The sequence below is a fragment of the Heliangelus exortis genome, chromosome 3, assembly GCF_036169615.1.
Source record: "Heliangelus exortis chromosome 3, bHelExo1.hap1, whole genome shotgun sequence".
NCBI classification, from domain to species: Eukaryota; Metazoa; Chordata; class Aves; order Apodiformes; family Trochilidae; genus Heliangelus; species Heliangelus exortis.
This window is the reverse complement of record NC_092424.1, coordinates 39,058,184-39,079,601: the sequence shown is the minus strand read 5'-3', so window position 1 is coordinate 39,079,601 and position 21,418 is coordinate 39,058,184. Positions and strand designations below refer to the sequence as shown.

Sequence of the window (21,418 nt, the reverse complement as noted above, 5' to 3'; positions counted from 1 at the left end):
AAAAAAAAAAAAAAAAAAAAAGGAAACCACATTTTTTTAAAACCACATGATGCTCCCACAGGCTGTTATGGCTTTATGTAATACTGAAGAGCTCTGTATGATTTTCTGCATAACCGAGACCATCAGTGCAATATCAGTAATTTATAAAGAAGTAATTTCATGAGACAAAGGGGTTGTAACACCCTATAACACACTCAGGGCAGCACCATGGGAGTCCCTCTCCTGCATGATCATCAACACTGATTGTTTCCACCGCAGTGATAGCAACAAACATGTTTGTGGATTAAAAATCCTTAAATCTGAAGGTTTTGATTTTGTGAATTTTGGTCACATCTTTACCAATACCTTAGTGCAATTATTTTAGCCATATTCCTGCCTGATGGTTAATAATTTCCAATGGTTACCAATGGAAGGGAAACATATCTGTCTGGATGGGTACATGACATCATTCCAACTCAGTCAGGACCACAGCATCCACCAAGACCTGCAAGAAACCTCCTACGAGCTCTGACTCTCCTTGCACCCCAAATCTGCCACCTTCCCGAAACAGGGACACTCCCATGATGTGCCTCAGCCCCTGCTACCACCACCCACTGGGAGGACAATCACATTTACATCTCAGGAACCCTGCTGAGGACATTGGTCTCAGACTGAAAATGTTTCAGATGGGGAACACTTTATCCTCATTTGCCTACTCAGACATTTTGATACCATTTCAGCCTCCAGCAGTTACATGCTTGCACAGGCCCTGATGGCTTGGATTCTCATTTTTATACCTAACATTCCCAGTTGTGGAAGAATGACAACAAAGATTCCAAAACCTCCCATAACTTTATTTATGCTTAAAGTTTATTTGAGCTGTTCATTCTTGTTACACCGAGCTGTAGCTTCAGCACTCAGTAAGAGGTTTGGCTCCATCAGACTGGAGGCAAAGGTACTGATTTACAGCAAGTGATAAACCCAACCCTCATTTCCACATATTTTCAAATTCACGTTAGTTTTAAATTTGAGGGCCTCCCATCCGAGAGAGGAAGTACTTTCCTCTGTACTTAGCACTGTCAGCAACCAAGAGGAAAGGAAATGACAGCGAGGAGTGTAAAACACCTGGGGGTCTGAGTCCTCCGGTGCCTCGCGTGCTGCCGGGGATGTACGGACCAGCCGAACCGGACACGGGGTTTCAGTCCAACCCTGTCCCTGCCGAGCAGCGGCGGCAGTCACTATGCAAGGTGCAGCCGTGAGCTGGAGGGGGGTGCGGGTGCCGCTGCCGGGTGCCCGGCAAACCAGGGCTTGCAGAGGGGCAGGTCGGCACAAGGAGGAGAGGAGCAGGTCAGAGGGGGGGTGACGCTAAGCTGCAGCTGTAGAGAGGGAGAAGGGAAAGGGGGGGAGCGACGGAGAGGGGGGAGGACAGCAGGGGAGGGAGGCAGGGCAGTATAAAAGCATCCGACACGCACCTCTCCCGACACAGAGCGAGGGGGCGAGAAAGTTGGTCTGGAAGCAGCAGCAGGAGGCAGGAGGAGAGCCGGCAGCTTGCAAACACGCACGCACGGTGGCAGGAGAGAGTGCGGAGCTGCCCCTGCCAGTCCTAGGGCCACTGGAGGGAAGAGAGAGGAGAGATGGAGCCAGGTATCCAGCTCCGAGGGAGGGCAGGCCACTGAAGCTTTTTGGATTCCCTCGTCCCCCTGCCCCTCCTCCGAGAGAAGGAGGAGGAAGGAAGGGAAGGAGGGAGGGAGGTCGGGGGGAAGCAGTGATCTGCACCTCTTCTCCCCACGGGGAGCTCGCAGCCGCCCCGTCGAGGGCTGGCAGCCGGCGGGGGGTGAGGGCTGGGGTCGCAGTGCGGCCCCGCTCCCTCACACTCTCGCGGCGACGGGACGGGGCCCGGCGGGGCGGGCGGGCCAGGGCGACGCCTCGACGGGCATCGTGAGGGGAGGGGGAACCGCGGGGCGGGCGAGGACACGGCGGAGCAGGGGGGGGGAGCTGGTCCAGGGGCCACCCCCATCCCCTTGCGAGGAGGGAGGCGATAGCCCCAAGCTCTCTCCTCCCCTCGGAGCGTCCCGGCTTCCCCGCCATGTGAGAGTCGTCCCCAGCCTCTCCCCCCCTACCCCCCCCTCCCGCCTTTCCCTCCCTCCTCCCTCTCACTCGCACACACGCTCCCGGCTCCCCCCCGTCCTCGCAGCGTCTCCCCGTCGGCAGCCGAGCCGCCTTGCTCTCCGCCGGCCCGCGGCTTCCCGAGGCGGCGGGGGCTCGGCCTTTCCGCTCCCTCCTTCCCTCCGACGGCCCACGGTGACTCTGGGTTGCAGGGCTGCCCGCAGAGACGCCGCCGGTCCGCGGCCCCGTCGCGGCTACCTGCCGCCCCCCGCCGCAGCCGGGCAGCGCCGGGATTTTCGCCGCCGCCGCCGCGGCGTCCCGCCCCGACGTGGCTCCGCCGTGGTGTGGCGGCCCCCGCTGCTGCTGCTGCTGCTGCTGCCGCCGCTGCTCCGCGCCCGCCGCCCGCCCCGCCGACGCCGAGAGCGGCGCGGTCCCCGCCGCCCGTCCTGCGGCTGCCGCGATCGGCCCTGGGGCCGGGGCCGCTCCGGCAGAGGCGGCGGCGGCCCCGGCGGCGGCGGCCGCCGCGGCTCCTCCTCCTCCTCCGCCTCCTCCACGGCCGCCGCCGCGGGGTCCTAAAGCCGCCCGGCTCAAGAGGATGGTGCGGCTGGCGGCCGAGCTGCTGCTGCTGCTGGGGCTCCTCCTGCTCACCTTGCACATCACCGTGCTGCGCGGCGGCGGCGAGCCCCACGCCCCCACGGGTGCCGGCAACCACAGCCAGCGGCAGGTGAGTGCCGCCCCGCCTACACCCACCCCCCTCGGTCCCGCACCCACGCGCGATCAGCGGCCGCCCCGCGCCCCTCCAGCGCCCCGCTCCCTCCCTCGCGGTCCCCACCCGCACCCCCCTGAGGGCTGTGGTGCGGGGCGGGGGCTGCGGGGGCCTCCCGGGCTGACGGCAGCCGGCGCCGTGCACCTGCTCCGGCCGCCGGGGCCCCGGCCGCTGTCGCCAGGTATTCACCCGCTCGAGGGCTTTTCTTGCGGGGTGCCTGGGGTGTTTTTTCTCCCCTCTCACCCCCGGTCCCCTCCCTTGGTTTTACACTTTGTCAGAGTTTAAAAGTCTGCCCACGCCAAGTTTGGACATCGTGTTGGAGGCGTCGGGGCGGCTCCCCTGCTGTGTATGGCCGACAGGTAGCAGCAGACGACGGCCATCTCACCTGGGGAGCGCATGGGGTGGGTGGTCCTCCGGTCCGTATCAGGCACGGCATGTCCCATCCAGGGCCTCTCTTGTGAGGACGCAGCATTCCCCAGGGAGAGAGGGGAAGAAACGGGTGTATGATGGTGTCAAATATGGGAACAAAATGCATGGCTTTCCTTCAGAAGTGTCAAGAGACAGGTAGATATATTTAATCCTAAAATAGCCAAAAAACAGAGTGATAGGTGCTTGTGACTGTGAAACACAGAGTTTGTGACCCAGCCAGCCAGATCTCACAAAATCGCTGGTGAATTATGCCCAGCAGAGGCAACGGACTTTTTTTTGTTCAGTTTCCTTATTTGTCCAGGTGGTTCTTTTTTGTTCAATATCACATGTTGCCAATCACTTAAAATGCTTGGAGAGAGTGATAAAACCTGCAGAATCCTCAGAATCCCAAGGCAAAGCTTGTAAATCTTTGGTTGGTTGCATGTGCTCTGACCAACTTTTTCCCTAGTATCCAAATGTTAAAGAAGAATCAACCATCAAATCATGCAAATAACTGACACCATAAATTTACATAACATGTTTTATTGTCTCATAAAGAATCATGATACTAGCAGAGCACATTTCTATGAAGCATGAGGAAAAACAGGGGCAGTGCAGACTGTAACCATCACTCTTTTTTCCATGGGATCCCTGGCTGGTGGTCCACAAAGTGAAACCACTAGCTACAGGAGGGAACCCAGAGCTGCAGACTCAACATCCCAAGTAAAAACTGGAATCAAGTCCTCTTAGTTCAGAAAACCTCCTGTCAAAGTCAGTGGAAGTCCTGCTTGGGAGTGTTGGGGTGTGGGTAAGGCCCCATGATGCTGTCTTTGAGCTGCACTTTTATCACTAGCTTGACATTCCAGGATGGCTTTTTTTAATATATTCAAGATCCCTGGTAATAGTGTTTTATAAATGATGCTTTCTTTCCTCATGGGCACTGGGAATGCCTCTTAAAATGATGTTCCTTGGAAAAATAAATTTGGAGAGGTTTTTTACTAGGTGTTTGCTATCATTAGAATAACCCTGAATGTGCCTTTTCTTGACAGGCTTGTAACATAATGAGGGAAACATCTGGGTAAGAGGGAGATCTGGGTGATGCCATTTTCCTGAGGAGCTCTTTTTAGAGAACTATTGCAAGGTTAGGGTGAAACAAGAGGTAAATCATTTTCAGATAATTATCCTTGAGTACTATCATTGTAGTTGGCTGTTTCATGACAATCTGTTGATTGTTGACTTCCAAGAATTTTTGTCTGTCCAGTGACTTTTTTACAGATAACTTATTAAAGCTCTGTGCCCTTAAGCATTGTGATAGCTTTAGCAGTTCATATTTTCATCATGTTTTGCCATTTGTAGAATTGAAAATTTTATGTGCTTCCCAACTGAATCGATTCTGCAGTTAAGTATTTGAGAGAGGGTGTCTGTCCAAGACATTACAGGAGGGAAATATATCGATCAGAGCAATGAGTTAAATATATGAAAGTCTATCAGGTTTTTTTGATTTTATAACTTCCATGGCTTCTATTGCTAGTTGGAAAATCCTGTCACCTGCTTTTGAAAATTGAACTCCCTAACAGCCAGATGCTTCCATTCAAAGCATCGTGATACAGATCTCCATAGTAAGCTTGCTCTGGGATTTCTTGGGCTGTTATTGTGGTATATACTGAAGGGGCATGTAAAATCCTAGTGCACTGTATTCTCAAGTAAAGAGTCAATGTGTAAAGTAAAACCACACAACAGCAGCAGCATATTTATAACTACAAGCAAATAGAAATCTCTAAGGTCGCTATTGCTTATGGTTTAAGAAAAACCAAAAAACCCAAATGAAGCAAAACAAGCAAGCAAAAAACCCAAAAAACAACAACAAAAAAAAAACCCTAGCACCCACTATTGTGTTTTCTGTCTTGGTAGACCCATGGAGAGAAAAGGTTGTGGGAAATTATTATGTCAGTGTTTCATTTGATGAAATTTCACTTGACAAAGTCTGTTGCGCACACTGCAGCAAATCCAGGAAAGAGTCATCTTTGCAGCAACTGTTTAGGGATGTATTTTGACAAGGCACATTTGTATAAAAACAAACTGTCCATCATCACATGCAGAGTATGATATTTTTGGACTTAGGCAGGCCTGTTTGCACAAATAAAGTGGTCAGAATTTGGTCCTTTGCACCAGAAAAAAAAATCTTGTGTTAATCTTTGTTCCAAAAAAAAAAAAAAAAAAAAAAATCAACCCCCAAAAACTTAGTACATCCTTGAGCCTTTTTACGTAAAATGGATTCAGGAGGAATCCTTAGTAATCTTAAAATATTGTTGGAAATTTAAATACTCTAAAATACAGATTTGTATGCCTTTGAATTCTGATTAATTAATGGAGCGAAAGCTTCTCTCCCATCTGCTGATCTTTCAAATGAAGGAAGGATTTTGGAGGGTAGTTTTTTATTTTCTCTTGGTGTTTCAATTATGTTAACCTCTGCAATTAGTTAGACTGATAAAGGGAAGAAATCCAGACAAAACTTCCATCCTAAAATTAAACAAGTTCTTTTTTTTTTTTTTTCACTTTTGATGCCCTTCCTCATATTATTCATGTCTCTAGAGTTCCCAGATGTCTGGGATCATGTTGTGCTGCTGTGACTGGCTGTAATGAAGCATCATCGAGGAGAAAATCCTGATGTACTTTGCTGGTTCTTTTTGGGATGGGTAAGATACAGGCACAGGCTTCCTCGGTTCACTGCTGCAGAAATAGGCACTGGACCTCTGCATTGCTGCAGTTTCGTGATGCTGTTGTAATTAGTTTGTGGTAGTTTAAAGTAATGCAAAAACGGAAAACCAGAGAGGAGTTCTAAAGTATCTTGCAGTCTTGAGTTATGAGAAGGAATTGGCCTTCTGTTTCGCAAGTAAGATTTTATTTCCTCCTTTCATCTCTATCAAAGAAAAAAAGGAGAATTAGGGAGGTGGGAGATTTTGGGCTTACTGGTGATAACTCTGTTGGGTGTAATGTAATTAGCATCCAGAAACTATTGCGAAGTCTGTTTATGAAATTGAAAAGTACAAACTTTTGCTTCTGGGTAAGAGCAAGTGAAGCTATATTAAGAGATGGAAAAATGCTGCTCCGGGTATGTTTTTATCTTTTGACATAGTTCTAAAATGAAGGGAAGTCTGAAATAAGTTTTGAAAGATGTTTGCAATACTTTACGATGCTCTAAAATCTGTGCTTTCATTATGAGAGAAAATACTTCATCAAGATTGTTCCCATAATTTCTAATTTTTCCATAGCAAGCCTTGCACACCAAGAAAAACAGTGTTCCCACACCAAGAAAAATGACCTTGTAAAATGTAGTAATAGAGCCACCAGCAATATATGCCATAGCACATGAAGTCAGATTCTCTGCTATGGTACTTGCAGCAGTATTACATTAGCATGAAACTCAGTAGTTGTGCAGAAATCTGGAGCCACATAAGGGAACATAATTTGAAAAGAAGGACAATGCTGTAAACAGCTTTTTACTTTTAATCTCCTTGCTCCTGTCCTTGCCCCCCTTCTCAATAAGCATGCAAGCAATTACAGTTTGTGAGCCCTACCCAAAGAAACACACTCTGCTGCTTATAAATGGTTCCACAAGAGTTGGTCTCCAAGCCACATGAGGAGTCCTTTACAGGGCTGAGTTCTTAATTTTCAATGTTCGATGCAATGCGAAGTTCAGAAGTGTGCTGTTACCTCTTCTGGGATGCATTTCAGTCTTTTTAAGGTTTCTATGTTCCTGCTGTCCCTTGTACTGTATTCAGGCAAATTGCAAAATGATCTTCAGTCAGATAAAGTGCCGTGTTTTAGCTTTGTGGCTTTCTCAGTGTAAGGCTCAAGCTGTTTACTTTGGGAGAGGTTTAGACTGATTTTTTTAAAGCTGTTTTTAAAGCTTATTTGAGTTCTGGAGATTTTCCTTTGGTTAGTTGTAATAGAAAGTGATTGTTTAAATCATCACCAAAAAACTGTCAATTCGTGGTTTTGCATTCATGTTTTCCAGGCTGCCCTTACCATATAAAAGATGCCATTAGGTGAATATACATCAAATATTTAATACGAGCATTAAGTACTTCTCTGCCTTAAGAGCAGTTTATACGTTACACAAATAGCTTTTAGAACAGGTGGCTTGCGAATGAAGCAGGATGGATCTCTAAAAAGCGGCTCTTTTGGTGAAGTTGTTAACACAGAAGATGCTTTTTCGTGCTTTTTTGACACTGGTAGTATAACCTGCCTGCTCTCAGCAGGCTTTGTTGTATAGGTTCTTAGCTAAAGCTTACCCTTACCATTAGCATATGTTCTTCCAGTTATGCATTAAGCCTTACGAATGACTTACACCATGTGCAGTTCATTCTCTCATCTCCCAAGGGAGAGAATTATGTGTGCTCTTTAGTGGTTTTGCTAGTGGGCTGTGGCTTGTTCCAGGATCTAGGGGGAAAGAAGGGTGATTAGCTTTACGTGTGCTGCTGCTGGTTGTTTGGGAAGCAAAGGAAAAAGTGGGGAAAAATGGTGAAGGTGTGAGGCTACTGCTGTAAGCAGAAGAGTATTTGCTGTTGTCTGTGGCTTCCAGGAGAGAGTCTTCTGCCTTCCAAACCTGGCTTCAGGAAAACTCCAAGAAGTATTAATTAAGCTTCTTTCCATACCTATCGCTTCAGTTAATTTCCAAGCAAACTAAAGCATCTTGTTGGAAAAGAGCTATGACACCTTCAGGGTGGCAAGCATTTTAGTGTCTAAGACTACGGCAATAATTTTGAACAGGGTCGCAGGTTATATTTAGTTATGTCTGCAAGGAGAAGTGTTAGGCAGATACAAATGTTAACTTCCTAGTTCAGATTGAACAAAGATGTTTGTATGAGGCTTATTTTGCTGAATTTCTGTTCAGCAACTAAGTTACAGTACTGCTTATCTTGGATCATCACCTATAAATACCTGGCATTAAATCACAGTGTGCCTCTCAGCTTAATTTCTAACTATAGTTTGGAGCAGCTTTTTCCTAGTGCCTTTATACAGAAGAGTTCTGGAATTCTTTATTTCTGTTTTGAGCAAGATTTAGAATAATTTTCCAGCTCTTCATAGTATCAGGGTATTTGTATGAATAAAGCAGAGGGTATGTAGTTTTAAATTCATTCTGGGCTACCACGGTGTCTTTATGTACATTTCCTGGACCTGGAGCCAGACATGAACCACAGTGAGTACTACGGGGCAGAGGTCCCAGAGACATCACTGCTTTAACCTTTCACTTCTCTCCATCCATCCTTACCTGTGCTCTGGAGCTGTGTGTGGGAGAGAGTGGCTAAAGGGAAGCCTGCTAGCTATGGCAGCCAGCTGGCTGGCTCATGGTAGCGAAAGGGGTTGTAGGTTTCTGTCTGGTTCCTGAGAATGACCACCCTTGGTGACAATGACAGAAAAGGCATGGGTACATAGAGATCCTGGAAGGAGCTGGGTTGGTAGTTTACACATGGATTCATCTAATGTAGACAATTAGCACTAGCTCTGAAGTAGGTTTTGTTTTGTAGTCTTTGTTGATCACGTGCAGAAGTTCGTTCTGCACAGGAAGAACACAGCTGGTCCATCACAGCTACACCAGCAGTAGGACAGCTGTACAACCACACTGCTACTGTCCCCTCACTGTTACCCACTTGGCACAAGAAGCTCTCCTTTGCTTCTTCACCTTCAGTTGTTAGCATTCAGAATCAGTCACAATTTCCTGCTCTGCCCTTTTTTAATGCCAGCTGTCCACAAAAACAGGAGGCCTAGAGTTGAAGCTCTGCTGTTGGGCTTTATGACCCTTACAATTTCATCATCATTTTACTGTTTGAAGCTGGTCACTGTCATTTCAGCATACATGTTAAGATCTGCTAAAATGTAACCTGCCCCTAGTACTTCAAGCTTCAGCATACTATTTTTTTTTGACACCTTGCTCTGCTTGTAGAATTCTTTTGCCAGGGAGACATCTGTTTAACCAATCCAAGTTACATTACATTTGGAAGCGTATTTTGAGTTGAGTTGTTCTTTTGTCTCTACTTACATCTACTACATCTGTATATTATGCCTTATTGTTCTGAACAATGCCTTATTGTTCCAAAATGGTAGAAAAGGTCTTGAAAGAAAACAAGGAACAATCAATAAGTTATTGATTAGGTGAAACTCCAGCTCTGTTTGCCACAGCATCTGGAAGGTTTACAGAAAATACAGAAGGAAGTAGTATTGATAATGATGCTAACTATGCTATCTCTGCCCTCTAGCCTAGTAAATTTATGTACTAGATATGTTTGAAAAGCTTTATAAAATCAAATGTGATGGAGAAAAAATTAGCTCCTGAAAACCCAGTCATCAATATGCAAAAGTGCACAGAATGCAAATAATGGTAGGAAATTGTTTTGCCGTACATTTTTATGCTTACATTCTTGAGTCATAATTTTAAAATCTTGAAATGCACTCCTGCTTTATACATGCAGACAATTTAGATGTCTCCTTACACAAGCATAAATTAAAAAATCAAAGCAATGTAATTTTTATTTGTGCTTATATCCTGAAAGTATATAAGTGTATATAAGAAAGTATATAAGCAACAGAGAAGATTTAGCAGTTTTGGCAGGTTTTATTGTCAGAGTTAGTTGCTTTTGGCTCTCATGTGTTTTGCCAGCCTTCCTTGTAAACACATGTGGTAGTACCCAGTTATTTATGTTGGTAGTACCCAGTGCCTCATTTATTCTGTTCATGGTTTTGAGTTGTTTGGGGGTTTTTTTGCCTTTTTCTTGAGATTGTCAGCTTTAAGATGACACTACTTAAAACCTTTTTAAATTGACTGAATAATGTTCCCCATAAAAATTACTTCTGTGAAGCATTTCTTAGTTGTAACAGATCTAGGTTGCTGGCACATTTTACTTTTATTTTGGTTTTTTTAAATCTCAACCCAAGCTCTCTGAGGTTGAGATTCTGTTGCTCTGTTGTTGCTTGTGTACAATGTGTAGTATAATAGGTCTCTCTGAATGGAGGCTGTAAGCACTGTCACAAATGAATAATGAAGTGATAACTTGGAGCAGAAAAATACAATGTGCTTCAGTAAGTTGCAAAAGGAAGCATTAAATGATGCAGTGGTTGCTGTTGCACTTTAATACCATTGTGCCTCCAGGATAATGATTTTACAAGTTTTTAAGACTGAAAATGCCAGGCTAAATTCATAGCCCAAAGCATGCAAATGAATAACATTTTCAAGGAATAGAGTGGTGAGCTCACTGATACATCAGTAAGAGCAAAAAGTTTCCAGTGTTGGTATTTCCATGTACTTTCTATTTAAAATACCAGGAAAAGAGAGAAAACAAAGTACAATGTAACTTGTTATTGTAGTAAGTGATGGCTTGCCACAGCGGTCAGTGTATGGCAGTATAATGCTTGGTCAGAGGAGCTGGTGTGGGCGGTACTGGTAAGCAGCTTTTTATCCTTTTGCCCTTGTTTTTCAGTGCTTGGAATACTCATAGCAGTGTGTCATATTTTTTTATTCCTCCCTTTTATCAGTCAGCAGGATGAAAGCAGACCTGGAGTTGTTCACGTTTTAGCTCTTGAAGAGTAATGGCTGCTTGGGTGCTTTTAATCTTACAGAGGTGCTCATGAAGGTGAGAGCAAAATCCAAGATGAAAACTTTTCTCACCACTCTTGGTGCGGTCAGTCCATGTTGAAAGGGAGGATAAATTCAAACATACCTTGGCTTTTATGCCTCCCTGCAAAATGTACATTCTCAGGGTGTTTAAATTGACCTTGCTCCACTGACTTTCACAAAACAAGATGTCACTGACTTGTGTTAGCTGCAGAGTCAGACAAAGTTCCTTTTGAGTTTTAATCTTTCACAGTTCAGTTTTTCCACAGAATTGATATGCACATAACACACATAACCTAGCCCTCCATCCATGAAGGCAAGCTGGGCTTAGAGGTGTGGCTTTCTTCAGGCTGATGAATTCATTTCCATCCATTATCTTTCATTGTTTCTTATGTTTCATATGCACTGAAAAATCCTGGAGTTCTTATTCCACAGTAGCACTTCTTCCTCTGTAAGAGTGAAATTTACTCTTTGCCTGCCTGGCTGTTGAGATCTGTACTTGTGACAATACTGTTGTATACTGAGTACAGTGTAAGTATAAGTACCACCCAAATAATAAGCCTCATCTTTTTCTGCCACTGTTCACAGTACCTCTCTATAACAAGTGGATTCCCCCCTTTTTAAGGAACTGAATTAGTGATGCCTGTGGGCCAGCTTTAACTTCCTTTAGGCATCTTGCCTTTGCATTCCCCTTGAGTTGGGCATTCAGGTATTGAGCAATACAACTGAAACACCTTTCCTTGTAAAATGGGGTGGCTGAGTAGGAGGTGATGTCCTTGAAGCAGAAGGTCTGTGTTGTGGGCTGCGATGGAAAGAGGAGGCGACTGACAGCAGAACATAATGTAAAGGAAAAAGGTGGCTATTTTTTGAAGCTAATGCTTCAGAATGTAGTCACGTAGCTTTGGTGTCTTTCTCACCTAAGAAGTAACCCAAGAGCAGCAGATTTTGCCGTGACCAAACAAAATTACTACACTGGAACCAGCTGCCTAAGGTTACTATAAGTGTTAACAAAACCTAAATTTGCTTGGGTTTATCTGCCACATAAATCAGCGAAGGATTTTAAAATCAGTATGGATGTGCCCCAGATATAACTTCTGTGATGAGGTATTTACTAATGTCTGTTTGCACAAGTTAGCCAATGAAACATAAGTTATTAATAGTTCAAATTAAAACCAAAACATTCTCACTAAATTGACACATAATTTATTTAGAAATAGAAACATATACTCACCTTCTACATCATATGAGTTGCTTATAAACTTTATAATTTCATAGCAAAAAGTTATTTAGCACCTACTGAACAACACAACAGCAATAAAACTGTCCCTGTCTTTAATTTCTACAGATGCAGCTCTCATCTGAAACTGTCTCCTCGAATTGCCTCAGTAATCATACTGTAGTTGATTAAGATGCAGTGTATAATGGTAGTTTGTGCCACTGATTTTAAGTTTCTCTGGACTGAAGAAGTCTGTAAAGGTTCACTGCACAAAGCAGACTATAACAAAGCAGTTAATGATTCTTGTGACACAAATGCTGCCGTTTCAGTTTATTTGAATGGCACTGGCATTCTGTCTTAAATATATCACTTTTTATTAGGTTTTTGGGTTGGTTTTGTTTTGAAACCAACTAGATATTAGGCATGGGTATGCATCTTAGCTAAACTATAACCTAGCCAGCCCGTGCTTTTTGCAACACAGAGAGCCCAGAGTTTTTCAAAACATGTAACCACAGTGATATTTTTATAAAGGAATGTTCACCTCATGGGATTTTTTTAAGGTGCTCTATTTTTTTTTCCAAGTTACAGCTTCACTGTATTGTACATGATGTCCAATAAAAAAGATATATGTCTGTGATTGGACTTTGAAAAAGGGCCATGGTGCCTATTCCATTTAAAGGGAATGAAGTCAAGCAGTAAATTTGCTGGTCGCCCTTTTCATATTGACTGTATCTCGGCCAGCAGTTGGTCTTTGATGTTGTAACAATAGAGCAAAGTCAGAGGAGGAGGAGGATTAGGACCTCCATAATATAAAAACAAGTCTGCATTCATCATGACTTTTATAGAGCACAGTCCATGTCTATTGGAGGTTTGCAGTACAGACTCTATGGTCTGCAGAAGAGAGCAGCAATCTTAACATTTGCAGGTGATTTACAATTCTTCCATCATTACCCTACCATCTCTTCTTAATACAGAGTTTGTTTAATCTTTCATCATTTAACTTTTTCTATCTTATTCCTGCCTAAAATATCAAAACAGATGTATGTCAGCTCTAACAAGCTTCTGGAGTATCACTTTCCTTTACAGGGGTTGATTGTTGTGTCATTTATGAAAGAGCTTCTGCAGCTGGCCAAGAGACTATCTATTCCTTATCTTGTGTCCAGTCTTTCATTAGGGAAGAATAGAGGGTTTGATATGTATATGTCTAACATTTGTGAAAATATATATCAAAAGGGAACCTAGGGCAGCCACACTATGTCTGTGTCTTCAGGCATACAGGAACAATAGCACCAAAGGTTTCAAATTAACTATTTAGCCTGGTAGAGTCCTGGAGCTTTTGATATGCATTTAAATGGTAGCAGCACGAGCTCATGCTCATGATCAAAGCATACAGAAAGAAAAGGGTCATCCATTTCATGAAAATGTGCAAGGTACCAAGTTGTGCTAAGTGGTGGTGGGAGTAGATAAGACTTTGAATTGTGACCAGAGCTTGGAAAGAGCTGAACAATCCATAATGCACTGTTGTGGCCATGTGCACAATATTGTTGATGTGGAAGGCAGGATGAATGGAGTGTTCCTAGAGACACAACAGTGGCAGCAGCAATGAGCCCAGTGTAAGTGGATCTGTATCAGAAGCCCAAAGGCAGCTCTAAGGAGACCATCTGGGGATGTGCCAGGTGAAATTGCTTTACTGCACCCAGTTCCAGTGGCTCTTGCTTAAGACATGATCATTAAGACAAGTACCTCGACAAGGTAGAACACCTGGAAGCTTCTCTACCAGACTCCAAAGATACCTGACCCAAGGAAGGGATGGGGAGGGGAAAGATGCGGATCTACAGTGCATTTGACTGTTCAGGACTTGATTTATGTTGGATCCTGTGCCTTCTGGGTGGTCAGATTAGACCTGTGAGAAGAAACTGATGAACAAGTCGTGGCTTGCTGGCTGAGGTGTGCTGCCACCTTAGAGATCGTAACCCACCTTCATCCTACAACAAAATATAAGGTGATTTTTAAATATATTGGCATGTGAGTGCTGAAACAACAAACCCTTCCCAGGGTTCTCACCAGGGTGACTGCCTTCTAGCCCTGGACAAAACACTCAACAGTATCAGTGGTCACCAAATGCATGGCTTCTCAGTGAGAAATCTGTTCTTTAACATCTACCATGATGGCCATTAAAAAGGTAACATCTGGTGCAGAAAATGCACACATGCTATTTCTGTGCTCTGCTTCATCAGACCCAGAGACAGCAGTGTCTTAGCTGCCTCTGCTTTCCCCAGTACTCCACTCCAGCTGATGAAAGCAAACTGTGTGAGGCTTAGCCAGTATAAGGTGGAAGTTCTGGCTAGTTAGAGGCATCACCTAGTGTTTAAAGGAGTTTGCCCTTGAGGGATCAATAGCTCCAAAAAAGCTGCTGAAATCCTCCAGTGGTGGTGAATGTGATTCTTGGTCTTCTTTGATCTAGCATTCATGGCTTTCTGAATAATGTAAATCAGAGCTGCCTTTCTCACCTACCCACCCCTCTTTCTTCTTCTCTTGTTTCTCTCCCAAGAGGATAATTTTTTCATGTTAGGAATACAGCTACAGCAATCCTAACATCAGCATGAATTGAACTAACTATTTGTGTAACATCTGAGTAAGAACCAGATTAATACCACCTCTTTGATTTTTATATGTCTTCCCAGAATGATACACAAGAGGAGTTAGCAGCTGAAATTGTGTGTTTGTATACATATAGACTAAATGGGTGAAAGGCTCTGTAAATACCAATTCCCCAATGTGCACTGCTGCCATTAATAAAAGGAGCCACAATTATGTTGCAGTCAAGTTATAAACCCCATATAATCCCATGACAATTATTGCCACTTACTTTTAAGGACTGTATGAGGAGAAAAGATGTGTATTTATCTCATTAGTACAGTTAAGTAGCTGAAAGTGAGTTCTGTGCCTACCACAGCCTACCAAGAAATGCTCTTCCAACCTGCTCTTCAGAGTCTGCTGTACAGAAGCAGCTCTCCCTCCCTGAGATCTGGCATATCAGTGGATGTCTCATCTCTGTTCCTCAACAAAGGAGGTTAGGATAGCACAAACCTGAACTAATCTTTCCTTTCCTACCTTGCTTCTGCGTCTGGCCACTGGGACTAATCTAAAGATACATTTGGCCTGTTCCATACAGCTTATTGTCAGTGGCGTCTGGGTGGCTTCAGGCACATGCTAAGACTATAACAAGTTTGAAAAATAAAACCATTTACTCTAAAAATAGCTCAGAACTAAGTAATCGTGGGGCGGAGAGGAGACAGAAATGAAGATATTTTCTTTTCACGTAAGTGTCAGATTCAAAAGCATCTGCCTTGTTCAATGCATGTATGGTATTCATTTCCTGTCTGCAGTCGATTGGAATGCCCCCCGAGTCGTTTGAAATTGAAAATCGAGTCATGCTTCTTTAATCAGCTCTAGGAAATAGCACCCCCCTCTCCCTTACTGTTCTAAGAAAATGTATATATACATGCATAGGAATCATAATACAAAAAGCCCACACTTCTCCCGGGCAAATCCTTTCCCTGCCCCTTCTTAAACAGAAGGATCTTCTCACTGCCTTGTCATGGCGTACTGTGTATCTGGTTGCCTGCTCTTCTTCCCCATAATGTCACTGGAGGGAGGCCTTTCTCTTGTATATCTGCTGCCTCTTTTTTCTTTCTCTTGTTCTGTCATTAGGGCAGTTCACAGAGATGTAGAGAGAGGGCATAATGTCCACTACTGACATTCTTTATACAAAAACCAAGATAGTTATTATTATTATTATCTGTACAGCATGTACAGTTGCCATTTATACTAATGAATTCCAGTTGTTCATGTATCAGTCTCTGAAGTTTTCTAAATGGAGAGGGTAAAACTGTACACTCAGGCTTGAAAGAATACTTCAGGCAGGAGCAGAGGTGCGTGGTCCTGAGGCAGCCGTTCAAATTTATGCTGCTGTTTTGCTGTAAACTCCTATGTGTAGTAATAACCCCTTACAGAGAGTGTGTTGAGGCAGAATTCGTTCATAGATATTGAATGTAAACAAATGCTGCCTTTCCTCTGCCTTCACTCTCTAACTTCCCTCAAAAGAAAAGAGTAATGGTGGGGAAGGCAACTAAGGGAGGGTGAAGTAAATTACCTTGCAATGATCCGGTGGTGTGTATGTTTTGAGCATCAAGACACAAGTGATTTGCTTTTTTTTCAGGCACAGAAGTAGTATTGCCAGAAGCACAGGAAACATCATGTTTTTGGAATATAACACTTGTCTGCTTTCTTGCTTTCCCGTTATTAGCTTTTGCTTATGTGATGAAGTCATCATGTAACTTTTGGTCCACAGGGACTAAACACTTTCTAGTCTCTAAAAACATCTGCCAGCTGACACAGTCAGAGTCATAGACACTTTTGAAAGCATAGGGTGGATATTCAGTGGCATATGAGAGGGAGACACAGAGACTGGGAATAGCTGTTTCTTGGAAACTAACAGCTGAAAGCAACTCTGGAAACTGAAAAAGTTTCAAGGAAGGTTACTCTTTTAGCTGGGGAGAGATGAAAACTTAGTTTATTAAAGCTGGTTTACCTAGTAAAATCTTAGCCATAGTGATTTAGTGGAATAAACTTGCAAATCCATGAAAACAATTTCAGAGCTATGTTTGTTCTTTTTCATTTACACTGACTTTTTGTGTGCTGGCCTGCAAAGTCTGACCAAAACGTTGTGTGTACAGAAAGTATTAATATTCTGGATATCCTTTGCTTTTGTGGGTTTGATTGCAGCTTAAGGCAGATTTTCCCATTTTGTTGGAACCTGTTGTGTAAATTACGATGCAGATGTCAAATGATGGGTGAGGTTGGAAGATTGGGCTCATTCAATTGAATTTAGCCATGGTGTAAATTGATTCTATTCAAAGCTTTATTATACTCCTGACTTTATGCAAGTATTTAGTAAAGCCTGAAAAGAATCTTTCAAAGGATTTGCATTTTGGCACCACGGGCTGTTCGAGTGGCAGAGTTGGGCTGTGCTGCAGTTGTACATTTGCCTGTTCAGCTGCCAAGGCAGTGTGTCCTGTATGTGGAGCTCCAGCCAGGCAGTGATCACAGTGAAGACCTTCAGAGTTGTGAAGAACAACTAAATGTTTACAGCCAGCTTAGGCAACTGAAATTATCTGTTAACTACAAGCAAAACTTGGCACTGAGCATCTGTCAAAGCCCTACACAATTTTAATTCTGTGCACTTGGCTGTCCCATGGATTCCTAAGTATCTGCTGAGGAACAAAGCACCAGTGTGTACTATGTTAGCAGAATTGCTGAAGGGCCTCTGTTTTTTCCAGAGGACATGGAGCTGTAATCACCACCAAGTCCTTTTTATTATCAAAGTGTTTATATGAACTGGCAGTTCTTCACCTCCAAGCTGAGCCATACTGTTTGTATTTTCCAGCTGAAGGAAAACATGAAATACAAGCAAACAACAGGGCATACAAAAATAGCTGCACTGTGAAATGTGTGTCCACAACATGCAGCAAAATGTTGCCAGATCCGAGTATAATATGATTGGTTTTCTCCTTAAGCTCTGAGGAAAAAATACTGTCTGCCATAGCAGTTCAGATCTGGATCCCCTGTTTACCAATGGCATGGAAGAGACAGGGAGCTGAATGACAGAAACTTTCAACCAGAGGCTGAATGAAGGATGGACCAAAGCTTGATGACTGCAAGTGAATAAAGAGACTGAGTAGGGAGAGAATGGCTATAGGGCTGCTCTGGCACTCAGGATATCTCTGTTCAGATGGCTCAATAAGGCAAGAGCCTTTTCCCTCACTGCCAAGGGTCATATTGCAGTGTTGGCTTTGTGCCCTGGGAGAGTGGTCTGGGACTTAGTAGACTTTAGATCTGAAGGGGGCCTCAACACTACCGCTCTAGAATCTCTGCAGGTCCTGGCTATGTGTCCTCAAGGTTTGATGCGTAACTATGAGGGCTAGAAGTTTTTAGTATAAATAAACCTAAAATTCAAAAGTTGTGATTCCAAGATGAGTGTGCCCAGATGCTTTGAGATTCTGCTTCTGCTGTATGCAGTTTCTGAGAGCTGTTTCAGCATATGGCAGAAAATCAGCTGTGGTGGGCTGGGTATATACTCGGGCATCCCAAGGATCTCACTGCCTAAGTGTTCTGCTTCTGGCACCCAACATTTAAGCTGTCTACAGAAGACTTATGCTCCAATAGGGACTGCAGAGTGGCATGTCTACTCTGAATTTCTGCTGTTCTAATTGCAGCAGTATTTGTGACTCCATCCTGTTCTCCACAGAAACAAAATTGCTTCAAGAGTCGCACGGTCCCTGAAGCTCATGTGTCCCATAGCAGTACCCTGTGGTACTGCTGGGTTTGGTCTTTGCATCACCACTTAGTCCCACATGCAGATGTATTCTAAATGAGAAAGAGCTGGATATAATATAATTTTACTAATTTTGCCAGACTAAATAGAGAATTATTAAAAAGTAGTCACTGATAAACAGTGATAAATGGAACTCTTTTTAAAAATCATTAATTTTCATTATGAACTGTAGTCTGTGATTCATGTTCTATACATTTGGGGTGTGTTTTTGAGTCCCTTAGTGGAAACAGTTGTGTACATTCAAGCCAATGCAGTTCAGCTTGAATTATTTATGCAGTGATTATCTAAAACATGCTATTATTGCACCAGCTAATTTGTCTGGCTTTCTAAAGATAAGTAAGCCCTTCACTGATGTACATGAATGTAAGAGACCATCAGGTTTTAAGAAAAAATGGAAGTGTCTCAGCTGAGTGGTCGATGTGACACCCCTCTGTTCTGACTTGTCTGGAGATACAAACCATTGGTGACTCTTTGGAGTGAACGAGAGCTGTGAGGCTCAGTACCACTGCATGCTTTCAGCTAGTCAAAGAAATTAAATATAAACCTAAGTGATTTTCATGTTAAAGGAGAAAGCCAATTCAGAGCTAAGAACAGAACAAGGGTCTTCTGACTGCTTGGACTGTATGTGGCATTAATCCTAAATAATTTTTTCTCCGTGTATGTCTGATAATACTTTTCAGCTGTTAATTTGACCATCTGTTTATTTAATAGTGTCTTCATACTTCTTTCTGCTAGGTCCTGTGCTGTTTACACTCATGATAGACAGAAAAATAAATGAACCCCAGCAACTGGATCACCCAAGTTCATTACAGATCTTGGATCTGGAGAGGTGAAAGTCTCATGTACTATCCTGGTGTGTTACTGCACCTCCCCAGACCAGTTAATTTTAAAGTGATCGTTTAGCACTAACCTGGAAACACACGACAGCCTTCAAAATCAAAACAATCTGTTTAGGCAGGTGGGAAATGAAACCAGTCCTAATGGCTATAATGGTTTTCTGTGAAGGCCCCAGGCCTCATTTTGTCTCTGATAGCAATATAATCTTTTATAGCGTCTCTGAAGTTTCCTAATAAATAAACGTTCCCTGTTCCTGGTGGTTGAAGATGCTGTACAGGTGCATCATGAAAGTGCACTGACAGACTGTTGATTTTCAATTCAAGACCTCTTGTCAAGATCATTTTACAAGATATTTCAAAGGAGCATACAAGAAATAAAAACGCAGTGTAGCTGTAGCAAGGGTTTAGTAATAGATTCCCTTGCTGTCTGGGAACTGTTAGGGATAAAAGTTGCATCAGTTTTCCCAAATTATTTCAACTCTGTAATTAACTTGCAAATATGCCTTTAGTTTGGCAAGTGGGGAAGGAATGAAGGAAGGTAAGAAGTATGAATGACAGAGAAAAAGCAGCTGCTCCAGAATATTTTTTGTAGCTCCAGACATTCCTCACTATTCCCTGTCTTGGTTGTTTTTCCAGAACTGAAATTGTGATTAAGGAAAATAAGGAAGAGAAGAGGAGGCTGGATTCATCACCTGCTAAAAATGCAGAGAAATTCCTTGTCCCCAGTTTAGTGTTTTTGCAAGTTCCTATTTCTGTTTGACTTCTCAGTGGGGAAAAGGTACAGTTCCCTGCATCTAATTTCTAACGTGACAGAGGGAGAAGAAAAGAAGGGATACAATGGAGAGAGTTAAAATACCCATTTGATTATGGGAAAGTTAAAGTGCAGTAGGGTAGGAAACTTCCTGCATGCAAGGTTGTCTCTTGGTGCCTTAAAACCTGCAGTGATGCAAGTTCTGCCTGGATCAGGAGCATTTCAAGCTAGCCTCACAAAATCCTTGTGAATTTCTCTTCTTCCCTGTTCTATAAAAGGCCACAAAGACATCTATATGGACTGAACTATTGCCCAACTATTGCTGACAGCAAGCATGAGTAACTCCTTAAAATCATCTTAATGGAAAGTTTTAAAGTTGTGAATAATCCTATTAAATGAAGGGAGGAAAAGTGCTTTATCTTAAAATATTTAGAGTAGATGCATTGTCTGAGTAAGAAACCAGTGTGTCTGAACCAGAAATGTCATAACCAAAGAAACTGAGTCAGTAGTTTAGAATGAAGTGACATAACTTTTAATAAAAGGCAACAATACTGCTTTTCCAAAAGCAGTCGGGAATACAAATTGTGTACACCTAAATAATGTGCAGTATAAGAACATGAAGCAACACAGAAACAAAAGGTATTCACCCACTGAAAAAAAAACCAAAAACCAAAAACAAAACAAAACAAAACAAAAAAAAAAACAAAACAAACAAAAAAAACCCACAATCCCTTTTCTTCATAAAGGATGCTAGCAGTAAGGATGCATTTTTTCTTGCTGGTTTTTCCTTGGCAGATTCTTTTCCTGAGCTAATGCAGTAGAACAGAATGAGCCCATATTCTTTTCACCTGCAGTTCAACCTCACTTTTTATTGATGGTAGCCTCTTTTAACCTTTTCACCAGAAATACACATTTCTAGTAACATTGCAAATCAGTTTAGACACTCCACCAAAAATTATCTACCTAAAAAATAGGCATTCTATTAATTTTAGTAACTCTTCAGAAACAAATGATCTTTTGCTCATGGTTCTATGAGCAGACAACAGAAATGTTCATGCATATTGAGCGCTTTTCTGCTTGCTTATGTTGCCATCTTACACAGAAGCCCTGTGGATGGCATAGCATGGGCTTGTCCATGTGTGAAAGGGACTGCAAGAGGTAACACTGCTTTTAGGCAGAGGACACACTATTTAACCTCTATCACTCCTGGCAGGCATTATTCAGTCGTGCTCATAAAGACAAACTCCAGTTCCCCATAAGTGTGCTCTCGAGCTGGGCTATCACTGCCATGAGAAATGTGTACCTAATATTGGACCGGGGTGCTCTGATCACATGCACCCTGAGCAA

General features: G+C 43.2%; 1 protein-coding gene and 1 long non-coding RNA gene across 3 annotated transcripts in view; one reads left to right on the top strand and one right to left on the bottom strand.

Annotated features, from left to right (window-relative positions):
* Nucleotides 1–812: 812 nt before the first annotated feature.
* On the bottom strand, nucleotides 813–2,130 carry LOC139794532 (uncharacterized). The gene is made up of 2 exons (XR_011725166.1): nucleotides 1,756–2,130; nucleotides 813–1,591 (listed from the first exon to the last, which is right to left on the bottom strand). It is a non-coding gene; the product is annotated as an uncharacterized lncRNA (long non-coding RNA).
* ISM1 (isthmin 1) overlaps nucleotides 1,490–21,418 on the top strand; it is a 40,532-nt gene continuing 20,603 nt past the window's right edge. For both annotated transcript variants that reach the window (XM_071740255.1, XM_071740254.1), the window contains exons 1-2: nucleotides 1,490–1,623; nucleotides 2,298–2,809. In XM_071740255.1, coding sequence (XP_071596356.1) covers nucleotides 1,614–1,623; nucleotides 2,298–2,809 — 522 coding nt within the window. In that variant the 5' untranslated portion in view covers nucleotides 1,490–1,613. The remainder of the gene's footprint in view (nucleotides 1,624–2,297; nucleotides 2,810–21,418) is intronic.